We start from the raw sequence: 13859 nt of genomic DNA, 5'->3' as shown, positions 1-13859 counted from the left end.
AGCTCCAGTCTCCCTGCTGATGTCTCTCTGTGCCCCTTTTATGTCAGCTTCAGGCTGTGGTTCTAATGGCCAGGTTCCTGGGTGAGGAAGAGAGGATCTGATAGGCTTGCGTCATTTTTTTCTAGAGGGTCAGAGCAGTGGTTCCTGGCCAACACTCCGAGGGGCCTGCTTCCCCTCCCCTGCCTTGCCCGGGGCCAGGCTGTAGGTGGTCGGGGGTTGTGTGTGGAACACATTTGTGCAGAAACCTTTCCGGTCCGACTTGAAGAGCTGCACCTCTTTAGAGCACATTGTGTTTTGCTCAGACCATTGATGTAATTTTCGTCATTAAAACAACAAAGGGCTTTGAATCCTTTCTGAGAGCATTCTCTGAACCCAAAAGTAGATTTCTGCTTATTCTCCTCCCTTCTGAGCTCTGATTTATGTTTAAAATATGTTTGAAATTATTTCTCAGATCTCCAGGGAAACCAGCTTCTCGTTAGTTGACTTTAATTAAATTATTTAACTCTTAACAGTCCAAAGGCCCAAAAAGCAACACCTGTGAGTGTTGACTTTAAAGGCTATGATGTATTCCATTTTTTATTTTTAAATTTATTTTTGAAGTATTCTATTTTTTAAAAGGTAGGCTGCACAGGAATATATTTATAGTGTGACGCCATTTTTTAAAGTAAGAAAACACCTGCCTGTATTTGTAGTGGTGTGTGTGTCTGTACATGTGCGTGCGTTCGTGTGCTCGAGCTCGTGTGAGAACAGACGTGGAAAAGTTACCCTATCAAATTCTCAACGTTATTTCAGGGTAGGGAAGAAAGAAAATTATTAACATTTTCCCATATATCTAGATCATCTTTGTCGTGCAGAGTGAGCAAGTCATTCTGATAAAGGCTTTATAAAAGACCTCAGAGATTACGGGTTTCTTCAAGCGCAAGACAAAATCCCTTACACGAAACTTCAAAATATAAATATCTATTTGTTTTATAATGGAGAAGTCTTGTATTTCATTTTTTAATGTCTTATAACAGGCTAACACCCAGCAAATTTGTACTGTTACTCTTTTGTGAGACATGGCAGATTATTCACTGAAAGGTGGTTTAGGAATTTTTAGATCTTGGAGGCTGGGACGTTTAGAGAGAATGTCATGTCAGATGTAGCAACGTGAAGGTCTCGGACACAGCTAGAAATTGCATTTAAAGCTCAAGCATATTCCTACTACTGCATTTTAAAAGTTGGCAAAGATGTCAGAGTATATGTTCTTTTCCTGTGAGTTTCTATAGGTTAAAGTTCTACTTGATTTAGAATTTTGTGAATTTTAGGACAATAAAAATGATAAATTAAGTCACATGGTTTGGATATTATCCAGGCACAAAATCTCAAGGTAAAGGATATTCTTTAAACTATTGGCAACTATCCCTCCCTCCCTTTATCCCTCTCCCCTTAAGTAGCCATATTTTACGTAAAATTCCCACTTGGGGCAAAATTTGTGCTTTAAGTTTTGTGCTTTTTCTTGACTGTACAGAATATTTTTAAGTTGAAATTCAGAATATTTGTTGGCTGACTTGAAGTCAGGCTTTCTATGTTGATTGAAGATAGAATAGCCCACACGTCCAACTAGAAGCTGTTGGCTGTGTTTGGAAACTGATCTAGTAAAGCACCCCCAATTAAATTTTATTTTTGCTTATTTAAGAGGAGATGTATGCCTAGTCTTAGCCTGCATCTCTGAAGTTTACATGTGACATCCGTGAAGGCTGTGTAAACAGGAGAAGCTGCCAGTGTACTGTATTCCCCACTATTCTCCCATTCTGGCTGAGAGCCTGGGACTTCCTGTCCCCTGTCAGCCTTCCTTGGCTCCAGTGAGATGCCACAGGTCACTGAGATGAGCTAAGTGCACAGAGGTTCCAGTGGGCAGTATGGGCCTCGTGGTGGCTCAAGTAGCTGTAGGCCTGTGTGGCTATGGCCTTGAGGAGTACTCTGGTGACCCCTGTTCATGAAAGAGCCTCTTTAGGATTTTCCTGCTTTTAAAATTAAAGTAACTTTCTGCTGAGAAATACAGGTTCTCCGGCTCTCAGAGTGTGGCTCTCCAGTATTACAGGAACATGATAAATAAACACTAGTGTTAGGTGCCGTTTTACATGATTTTTTTCTTAAATTGTACTGTGTGTGTTCACATTGGTAGGGATTAGAAAGTCGGGTTACTAATTGGCTTGTGTCATACCTCTAGCAGGTGTCTTTCAGTTGGTGCATTAGGGCATTTCATTAATTTGCGTGCATGTAAAATCTTCAGATTATGTCTTTTGAAACTCCTTCTAACATTTTTTAATTTTATTTTATTTTTATTTTTATTTTTTTTACATTTTTTAATTTTAAAGATTAGTCTTTAAGGAAAACAATTTTTAAATGGCAATAAATATGCTTGCTTTAATGCTTTAGATTATTGTATTTTTTAAGATGTAATTGGCTTTATTAAATGATTCATGAATTGGACAGCAGCACCCTGTCTGCCAAGTCAAGGGGAGCTCTCCCTGATTGATCATTTTATATCAAAGTTACAGGTAGCATTTGGCACATGGTGGTGTTAAATGAAAAGAAGATGCTGTTCCATCATCTTGCTCTCATGAAAATCCAAGGATTTTCCTTACACGGGCTGTGGAATTTGGCTTAAACTGAAAGTCTCCAGGCATTTGACCACGTACGTGAATTGAAAGAGTGAGAGTCTCAAACATGGGGCTTCACCTGCTCCAGCCTCATGCTCTTCACTTGGAAGATCTTGGTGATAGGGCAGAGCTGGAATTCAAAACCAGAGCTGTAGTCTCTGGGGCTCACACTCTTAGCCAGTAAGCTACCCTAAACAGTCACCCTTTGTTACTAATGACATGATTCTGTATATTGAGAAAAAGCAAGATGCTAGTTTCTTTAAAAAACAAAATTAATAAGAGAATTTATTGTAGCTTGCTTATAGATATACTAAAGTATACCTGGAAATGAGGGCAAAAAATTCCATTCCATTTTGACCAGTGCCACAAAATGTATTTATTTTAATGTTTTATAAATTATTTGGGAAAAAATAATGTGAGAAAGATATGGGACTATGTGAAGAAAGCTGTGCAGTTTTACTGAAGGACATAAAATATGTGAACAAATGGAAAGATAAACTCTATTTTATTGTGGGAAGACAACACAAAAATGTCAGTTAATTTAGAATTAGTACGTAAACTTCATAAACAATCCCAGTAAGAATCCTCACAGCATTTGTGGCAGGGAGGATGAATAAAATTATCTTTAGCTTCACGTGGAAAAAATAAATGTCTAAAAGAGCCAGTACAGTATGAAAAAGAAGGGAATTGTTGGAGCAGAAAGGGAAGCTTGCTTTACGAGGTATCAGAATTCCCAGCAAGCCACTGTAGAGATCAGTATGGTGTTTTTTGTTTTGGGTTTTTTTTTTTTTTTTTAGGATTTTATTTATTTATTTTGAGAGAGAGAGAGAGAGCAAGCATGAGCAGGGGGAGAGGGAGAGGAAGCAGACTCCCCACTGAGCAGGGACACACACAACCCCCCCCCCCCCCCCCCCCAGTGTGGAACTGGATCCCAGGATCTTGGGATCGTAACCTGAGCTGAAGGCAGACACTTAACTGATTGAGCCACCCCAATGCCCAAGATCATTGTGGTTTTGATGGAGAAACAGACTGGAGAGTAGACAGTATATAGAGCAAGTTAATGTATGGCAAAACTGATACTCATATCAGCGGGGAAGAGATGGCTTCCCTATTAATTGCAGGCAGTTAGTTACTCATCTGGGAAAATATTGGACGTCTACAGCACCCTGTATATAAAAACTAAAATATAAGAAATAAATGTGATAACTGGCAAAATTCCAGAAGGCTCTATGTGTTACCCAGGGCTGAGTGAGGCCTCCTAACTAAAAAGGCCTTCCTTTCCTGAGGTAGGAAACTCAGGAGTTGTAAAGTAAAGGGTAGCTATTACATGAAAGGTTGATTATTCTATAAATATTAAATATTTTGCATAGCAACAGACACCACAACAAAGTTGGCAGACAACAGACTTGGGAAGGTGTAGCTGCCAACATGAGCAGCTGAAGGGCAACTGCTCCTGACACACAATGGGTACCTGTGAATTGGTGAGAGGACGATGAGCCTCTAGACAGACGGGCAGAGACAGGCCAGCAGACAGGAAGGTGATCCCAGTCATTAGCCAGAGACATGCAGGTTAAAGTCATGGAACCTCAGAGCCAAGGGAACTGCCATGCCTGTTGCTAGTAGCAATGTGGGGAAGTTTCTGTCCTGAATCCCATATTACTCATTACCGATTTCTGAAGAGCAATTGGGGCAATAGCTGTATAATTAAAAATACACATCCCCGTTGATAGACTTACTTCCATGGGACAGAGAGACACCGGAATTTAAGGATGTGGATTGGAATAATCTGTCCCAGCGTTGTTTGAGGCAGTGGCAAAAAAAAAATAAATAAATAAACAGGACAAAGTCAATGTTTATAGGGGGTGGGACAGGGACAGGAACCAATTTCACGCCATTCATACTGTGGTGTAGTGGTGTACTTCATGGCTATTGTAGAGAAAGAGAGCTGCTATATTAGTTGACTCAAGGATTTCCACATTGTGATGTTGTTTGTTAAGAAAGAAAGATGTAGGGGGTGGGCATGATGGCACATAAAGCAAATGCTCCTTATTCCTTTATCTGTATTTTCTTGTGTGTATGCTATGTATATAGAAAAACACAGAAAGATTATATCTACCAGTTTGTTAATACATGTTACCTGGAATGGGTGTTGCTGCGGGAGGAAGATACTTTTAAAGAAGTGTGTTTTGTTTTGTTTTTTTTTAAATTAAAAAAAAAAAAAATGAATGACCACACTTGAGGAAATCTCAGAAAAAAAAAAACTAGTATTCTTATAACCCAGTTAATGCAAAAAGCGACTGAGAGGATTAGAGAGCACAGAGCTCTCGGCTTGGGCTCTATGTGCTGTGTCCTCAGGAAGGAAAGCATGCTGTAGGCTGAGTGTATGAAGCAGAGGGAAAACGAAAGTGATGTCTTCGTGTGGAGGGCCACTTTGCCTTGGGACCCTAGACCTCAACTTCAAATTATCAGTGGTAAGTAAGGTATTAAATATCCCATTTTTCTAGATGACTCTAGGCCTCATGGGAAAATTCATGTTCTGGGATCATGGCATAATACCAGCTGTGTTCTAAAGCCTGCTGGTTTGTCACTGGTTAAAATGTGCACACCTGAGCCATGCTGGCCTTCCCTGACCCTGATCTGGTGCAGCCTTCTAGGCCAGGCTTGGATTCTGGGGGTTGAAGGTACTCCTGGCCACTCCACTGCAGGCCCGTTGTGTCTTCACTTCCCTCCCAAGTGATTCCAGTATATGCCCAGTGTGAGAACTATCACTTTGAAGAGTGTGCAGTTGCATCCTGGAAAGTATTTAATTGGCAGCTCAGCTCCATCCTGGTATGGACACCTTTAGGACAGGCCTAGAGGATCCCTTGCCTTGTATCACAGTAACTGTCTTCTAAGGACTTTGAGGGCTGTCACCAGGATGTTAAGGGAGGTCTCCCCACTCTAACCAGTCTTCCCAGTTCTGTGGAGTATCTTGTCAGCTCCTTATTGTCTCCCAGGGTACGTATGTACCCAGCTCAGGAGTCGGCCGCAGACAAGACTCAGAGGGACCCTCACGTAGATTTCTGGGGTGCTTGCTTGGTCTCTGAGCTTGCTCTCTCTTCTTCTACCCTGCCCTACAATCAGCCTCTCTGGCAGCCTCTGTTTCCACCAGCCAGGGAGGCTGTTGCTCTCTGGGCTCTGTATCTTTGTGCTGTGGTTTGGAAAGTGACCCTAAACAGAAAGGTAGAGCATATGTGAAGCTCACCTCTGGTATTTTGTTTTCCTTCAGGATCAGAACCCTGGGGTCTTCACTGTCCAGTACCTGAAGACTGCTTCCTTGTGCATTTTGTCCAGTCTTGTGATCATGTATACAGTGAGGAGATAAGCCATAACTGGGAGGTTGAAACCCATAGAAACCTGACTGTCTAGCTCAATGTCAGCTCTGGCCCAGCCCTGGAGAAAACTGAGAACCAAAGGCTTTGTCCCCATTTTATTACCAGCCCTCGAAACCCAGGCCAGGGGTGGTGGCCCACATTCTAGCCACAGACCTTCTCTGCGTCCACCCAGAATTTCACAGCCTGAGTGTTCTCTGTACATCCGAAGCCTAACAGGTGCCTGACATGCAGGAGGTGCTTAGTAAATGTAGTCTCGTTCAACTAGCAAGGACTGGCCTAATAAATCAGGGTGAAAGTTGTCAAAACTGTCCTTTGTACCCTATCAGAGTCCTCTCATTTTCACCTTGAGCTTGTATCTCTTTGAGCTGCATCCCATCTTTGAGTGGTAAATGGCAATTCCTCAAAACCCATAGTGATTTTTTTTAACTTTTATGACTGCCAACAGCAGAGCGGTCTGGTGAACAATGCAAAAAGTAGGAGTTCAAGTTTATTAATTCACCTCTTGTCAGCTTTACCAAGATAAGCCCTGTTACTTAATCCTTCTGAACCTGTTTCTTCTATGAATTGGAGATAGTTTTTATCCTGAAGTGCTGTTGTCGAGAGGACTTAGATAACGTTTACCACGCCTTAGGAGAATATTTAGCAGTGTCAGTTCTTTTGCTTCCCACCTGTGCCTCTCTTAAATCTTTTTTTTTTTTTTTTAAGATTTTATTTATTTATTCACGATAGACACAGAGAGAGAGAGAGAGAGAGAGAGAGAGACAGGCAGAGGGAGAAGCAGGCTCCATGCAGGGAGCCTGATGCGGGACCCAATCCCAGGATGCTGGGATCACTCCCTGAGCCAAAGGCAGATGCTCAACTGCTGAGCCACCCAGGTATCCCTCCACCTATGCCTCTCTCTATCAGGAACTCTGCTTGCTCGGGAAAGCCTGTGTAACGTGAATAGAAGTGTGGGCGATTTTGGGAATGGCTCCAGCCTCACCAAGCCATTTCTGGTCAAGCATTCCTGCTGGAGCTGGGTTAACTCTAGGTCTGGCGTGAGCTGAGAACAAGTAGTAATGCTTCCTTGTGAGTCAGGCTGGGGAGCTCTTGAGATCTGTGGATCCTCACTTCTAGCATCTGTCTGCCCTGCTTCCACGGCTGAGGCCCCTGTGGTCATTGACTGTGCAGACGCAGGTGATGGCCTTGCTGTAGCTGAGGGGACTGAGCCAGAGGCTGTCAGGCTGGATCATTTGGCAGCCTCCCTGATGGACCTGTTTTTCAACCTGAAGGAAGAATATACTGGGTATGTTTGTGTTTCCTGACCAAAAGCAGCCATTGACGTCAATAATTACCTGTGTTGTTAAGTGACACCTTTGTGTTTTTCTCTTCTCTAGCTTTGTGTGTGTGTGTGTGTGTGTGTGTTTTAAAGATTTTATTTATTTATTCATAGAGACACAGAGAGAGAGAGAGCGAGGCAGAGACACAGGCAGAGGGAGAAGCAGGCTTCATGCAGGGAGCCCGACGTGGGACTTGATCTTGGGTCTCCAGGATCACGCGCTGGGCTGAAGATGGCGCTAAACCGCTGTGCCACCGGGGCTGCCCTAGCTTTGTGTATTATTGGGCTTCAGAGAATATTTGTTTTCACCAATTTTGAATCAAATTATATTATCTTGGAACTAGATAGTGCTTTAAAATTTTGAGAACATTTCATCTCTTGCTTTATATTATCCTCACAGAACCTTGTGAGTAAGCCCTTACAGCACATCCCTGTTTGTGAGTAAACTGAAGCTCTGATGTGTTCAATGATTTGCCCAAAGTCACACGGCTTCTTTTTTTTTTTAAATACATACAAAGTTTATTAAAAATAGATTGCAAATGAAGTGTACAGTAGAAACGGTCAAGTACAGCAGTCATGACAGCCCCAGAGTGACGCAGTTATGAAGAGCACGTGTTCACATTTGACCCGACGGCCCCAGGGTGGCCCCGCCCACCTGCTTACAGGCCTTGCGACCACACACAGACACCCCGTATATCAATATTTACATATATTTGCAGGTACTTACGTGTATTTGCTGTTTTTCTATATAACACAAAAGTAATTCATCTGCATCTTTTTCATGAAAGAAAGTGTGGGTTCAGTCCCCGTAAGGCGGCCAGTGTTCTCGAGTGATCTGGGAGGGGCCTGCTTTTCCTGGGACCTCCGGAGCAAGCACGCACATCCTTCATAAACATTTAGAACCACTTTACTCTCTTCAACAAGGGGAATGGTGAGAGCACCCTTCCAAATAAGAACCCTGATAGACGTAAAAATATTTATACTCGCTCAACAATTTATCATACAGCTCTTATTAAAGTGATTTCTATGGCTAAAAAGCCTCACCCTCTTCTATTTGAAAGTGTGCATATTTTTCTAACATATATATTTGTAAGAGAACAATCTGGTACAGAAGAATCATTAAGATCCCACAGCAGGGCTTTGTCAAATAGAAAATTTGCTCATAATCACAAAGTAATTTAGCACTTTCACAGCACACAGTATAAAACGAAGTGAGATCCATCTCCCCAGCATCAGCCATGCGTTCACAGCTGAAGAAACAACAGTGATCACCAATGACTCAAAATGAAAATTAAAGAACTCTATTCGGTGTAAAAAAATAGCTTGAATGGCCATACAGGCCCCTGACATTGTAAGTCACAGATGCCACGTGTCACCAAACCTTCCTTCCCAGACAGCACATGGAGGTGAATCTTTCTTCCTCGAATTTAAAATCTCTGAGCAACAGTCGTGCTCAAGAGTCACACAGCTTCTGAGCAGTGGAGCCGAGACTAGTTCTAAGATGGCCTTTGTCACTTCCCACCCTGTGTTGTGTGTGGCGCTGGCACACATGCAGTGGATTTAAGGGGGCAGGTTTAGAAGAAGCTCCTCCAGTCCCACCCTCGTTTTTGTCCTCATTACTTCTGTTTTCAAGTGGTGAGAAGCGTTCCTCTTTCCCCTGCCCTGAGAACATCAGTTGGATTGTGTTAGAGTTTTAGGATTAAGCCTTTTACAGTGAAAGTCAAAGGCCTTTTGCTTATGTGACTTTTCACCTTTTCCGTAACCTTCACATTTGATGTGTCTAAAGAACCGCACTGAACATGTGTAAGAGCGAAGAGGAGGGAGGGAAAGAGCAGGGCAGTCTAGGAGTTGCTCAAGGCTTAGCTGCTTGGATGACCCAAGGGGAAGGCGCCAAGTGCTCAGGCTGCTTCCTGCCTGCAGGTGATAAACACACAGGGCCCTGTTGGAATACTGGCACCCAGCTTTTAATTCTGGTCTTAGGAGAGAGATGTGGGCAAGGTTAAGAAGGATCTGTTTCTAGAGACTCTGGAAATGCCCATCAGTGTTGCTTGGGGACAGAGCCATGTTGGCAGAACTCGCGGCACCATCCTATTTGAGCTGTTGGACCAGTGGACCATGCCACTGGGCTGAGAGCATTTCCCTTTTTCTGCCCTCAGAGAGTATACTGCTTCTTCCTCCCTCTTGCCTCCCTTCAGTCCAAAAGAGACACCAGTTAAAAAAAAAAAGAGACACCAGTTTTCTTCTTAAAATTTGAAGTTTCTCTGTTGCTCCCAGAGACCACAGGAGGCCTGAGGGCTTCTGAGGAGAGCACCACAAAAATTACCACTAGTGAACCCAGTGTAAATACGATTGAACAGAACCAACTGGATGTCTAGATCTAGAACACCAGCATGTGTTCCTTGGGTACCAACCATATGCCCAGACCAGCGCTTGCCAATTGCTGATGCATCGGCGCTTGATAACTACTGGTGGGGACGGCGTCTTGCTAGCTTTACAGCCCTGGCAAAGTTACTTTGATCCTCTACCTGCTTCCTCCTCTGTAAATGGGAAAGATAAGAGAGTATCCACTTCCAAGGTTCGTCATGCAGATTAAATGAGTTAATATGTGTATAGAGCTAGAGAACTGCCCAGTGTAAAGGAAGTGCTTTGCAAATCTTAGCCATGAACATATGATTGAATCAGTGTCATTAGGTGCCAGCCAGGCTGTCACTGAGTTACATCAGTGATAGCTGCTGTCGTCATTAGCCTCATCATCATCCTCTTTCAGGCATGTAAGCTTCAGAAACTAAAATCTTTGAAAATAAGTATTTAATCATTAATTTGAGCTGTTGTCTTCTACAGTCCTATAAAGACAGACATTTTGAGTTTTGGACTATGGAGAGTTTTTGATAACTTTATGATCTGAAACTATAAATCGGGTACCTTAAAGTACCCGATTTTTTACTTAAATTTTTACTTAAATTTACTTAAACTTTTAAGTACTTAAAATTGTACTTAAGTACAATTTTACTTAAACTTGATTTAAATAAACTTAAATCAAGAAGATTGAAAGATTGAAAGATAAAAAGGGGCTTATACGAAATCCAAAGTGTTTACTCTGTTGTCTATATGGAAAGGTCCTTCAGAAAAAGTAGTTTTTACTTTTCAACATGTGTTTTTGAGAATTAATCTGTTCTTAAATAAACTATGTAAATTGTTTTCAGTAAGTCCTGAAAATGTGCTCCTTACCTCCCTGTAGAGAAGTGGGGTTTGCAAGAAAGCCAAGTAATATGGAAAGTGCCTCCTCAAAATGCTCCCATATCTTTGAAAAAGAAGTTAAAAAAACAACATTTTAAATATAATTAGTTTTGGGTATTTGAAGTTGTAATTTTATTTCTCTTTATAATAAATAGACTACCACTAGATTGTTACGCAAGTACTATAGGTTATTGTAAAACATTATTTAGATAGTTCAGCCTATAGTATTTAAAAATTCTTGGTCACTCTTCAAACACTAGGAAATGGGCCATAAATCTGGTATCAGTGCAGCACAAGGTATAAATGTGGTCTGTATTTAACCTTAGCAGTTGTTTTTTTTTAAAAAAGATTTATTAGAGAGAGTGTGTGCGCGCATGAGGAGTGAGCACAGGGGGCGGACAGAGGGAGAGAATCTAGAAGCAGAGACTCCCTGCTGAGTGTTATGGAGCCAGAGGACCCTGAGATCATGACGTGAGCTGAAATCACGAGTTAGACACTCAACCGACTGAGCCATCCAGATGCCCTGCTGTGTAGCAGTTATTTGTTAAAAAAAAAAAAAAAAATCTGATCATTTCCATGGACTTAAATAATGAAAAATATTATATTTAATCCTTTTTCCATTAAAAAAAGAATTTTAAGACATTACTGAGCAGAGAGCTGAACATGCCACTCTGCTTCATAGAGAAAGCCTTGTTCACAGCAGTTTGGGGTGACATCGTCCTGCTTGTTTGTGGGTTCCCCTTCACACTTGTGTTCACTTCGCTCTTTCTGTATTCAGTGACTTAGCCCTGCGGAACTGTTTTCTTACCTCAGACCTGAATGTGAAAGTGGGAGACTACGGAATAGGATTCAGCAGGTACAAGGTAAGCCAAGGCTTAAAGATTCTTTCCTACAGCTGATTTAATTTCATAGTCATGAGGTGGTCCTATCACAAAATGCCACTCTAGTTGTGGAAGAGGGGGCAAGAATCTTGGTTATTGTGGCCTTTCTGGAAAGTGGTTTGTTCTAGTCATTTTAACAGAAGTGTTGGCTTCTGACGTGTGGTTTGTCTGCATAGTGGCTCTGTGCTGAGGTTTTGTGACAGCTTTCCAAAGGCTTTGTTTAAAAGTAAGACTTTTTACACAGAATAATTGATATAGTCTGATGGTATATAATACATTTTAGTATGAACACATGGGCAGTAATCATGACCCACCTGTATAATAAAATAGATGAAATCGGCATTTCTCCAGTAAAATTCTGGGTCAGATTTAGTAAGCATGGAATTTACATTCTTTAAACTCTGCCATAAACTTATCCCCAAACAAGATAAGAAGTAGATGAGGTTTTCATTTATTTTTATGTCACCCAACTGAATGAGATAGCATGATTTAGAGCAGAGAAGGTGATTGTCCTGGCTCTATGCCATCAGCAATAACATGAGGATCATATCTGTTCTGTCTTACTGGTTCTTGTGAGGACCACAGGGGTCATGTTTTCATAGTACTTTGTAACTAAAACATGCAAATATAAGTTGGTTATGTGTCTACATAGTAGCTCTCGTGTCTTGAGCCCTTGATGTGTACCAAGCACAAGGAAATAGTTGCTGACAGTATCTCATTTAATCCTTACCATAAAAGGGTATTGTATCATCCTTATTATACAGATAAAGAAAAAGGCTTAACACATCTGTTGCTTGCCCAGAGTAGCTAGCTAGCTGGTAAGTAATGGAGCATGGACTTACAGCCCAGTCTGTGCTCTTACTCATTAACCTTAGGCACTGCCATGCTACTCGGGGCATAATGCCCAGCATATTTTAAAAGATGTTTTGCTCAGTCAGAAACCATGTTCTGTGCATTAGACGTGGCGTACCTTCCGTTTCCTGGAAGGCTGACTGAGTAAGCGTTCATGGCTCAGAGAGCAGCTTGCGAAGCCCAGGAGGCTTCAGAGAAAACCTCACCCACCTTCTGCCCAGAAAATCTCTCTTCGTTCCCACTACTTTTTCTGATTCATCTTTTAGGTTCAGTATGTGTTTCTGAGAATGACCTGGTGTTCAATCATTAAGTTCATTAACAAGCGTAATAGAATTTAAAATCCTGTATGCTTTCTGACAAAACAGGAGGATTATATTGAAACAGATGATAAAAAAATTTTCCCTCTGCGATGGACCGCTCCAGAATTAGTAACCAGCTTTCAAGACAGACTACTAACTGCAGATCAAACTAAGTATAGTAACATCTGGTATGTATAGATTTACCATTTTGTTAGCCTCTCTTGTGTAGCAAAGTCCTAACTTCCTTCCCCTTGAGTACTTGAGGAAAAATAATTAAGATGTAGGAACACAGAAATGCCTGATGGTATGAAAAAGTTTATTGACTTCATATCAATTATCACAATTGCGATGGTAATAATTAACTTTTCTCTTACCCATTCAACAGTAATAAGGTCCATAAAAGCAGGAACTCGGCTTTTTTTCTGTGGCTACTGTAGGGCCTACAGTATAAGAGACATTTTAAATATTTATTGAAGTGAATGAAAAAAACAAGAAGAGGTTTGGACCAATATGTAATACTGTGATTTATAGGAGATCAGTTTAATGAAAGTTGGAAAAAATGTGTTTATGTCTTTGACTAACGATTTCTGTTACAGCTTTCTTAATTTATATATAAATTTTTTTGTGCTATTATTCTGCTTTTTCTATTTTCCTTTTCTCTTGTCTTCTTTTGGACTACTTTTTTTAAACTGCTTTTTCCTGTTAGTTTGGAAGCTGTATATGATACTCCTGTACTTTTATTAAAGGTTGCCCTAGAAGTTATAACATGTATATTCCACTTATTTTAGTCTCATTTTAGTTCATATTTTGATCCTCTGTCTGATCAATACAAGGATCTCAGGATACTTTAACATGCTTAACTTGGTTTAACCATATACCACACACGTGCATGCGTGCACACACACATGCACTTGCACACACACGTATACACAATTATATCTTATTGTTGGGTATTTTTTTCTTTTACCTTCACAAGACATCGTTATTATTTTTTAGCATTTTTTGTTCAGGTTTATCCACATAATTAAATCACTTTGCTCCTCATTCTTTTTTTTTTTTTTTTTTTTAATCTCAGACATTTCCATCTGTGATCATCCTTCTTTGTCTGAAGTATGTCCTTCAGAATTTCCTAGAGTGAGGGCCTGCTGGTAACAGACTCTCAGTTTTTTGTAGATCTAAACATACCTTTATTTTATCTTCATTTTTGAAGTCTATTTTTACTTGGGGACAGTTACTTTCTCTCAGCATATTGA

General features: G+C 41.0%; 1 protein-coding gene across 1 annotated transcript in view; it reads left to right on the top strand.

Moving 5' to 3' along the window:
- The window catches only part of LMTK2 (lemur tyrosine kinase 2), an 84020-nt gene that overhangs the window by 53424 nt on the left and 16737 nt on the right, over window positions 1-13859 (top strand). Inside the window, exons 8-9 of the mRNA XM_025426215.3 lie at window positions 11353-11437; window positions 12673-12794. Of these exons, the coding sequence (XP_025282000.1) occupies window positions 11353-11437; window positions 12673-12794 (207 nt within the window). The remainder of the gene's footprint in view (window positions 1-11352; window positions 11438-12672; window positions 12795-13859) is intronic.

This window comes from Canis lupus, chromosome 6 (genome assembly GCF_003254725.2).
Source record: "Canis lupus dingo isolate Sandy chromosome 6, ASM325472v2, whole genome shotgun sequence".
NCBI classification, from domain to species: Eukaryota; Metazoa; Chordata; class Mammalia; order Carnivora; family Canidae; genus Canis; species Canis lupus.
Note: the sequence above shows the minus strand (reverse complement) of the source record. Positions and strands in the feature narration are given on the sequence as shown.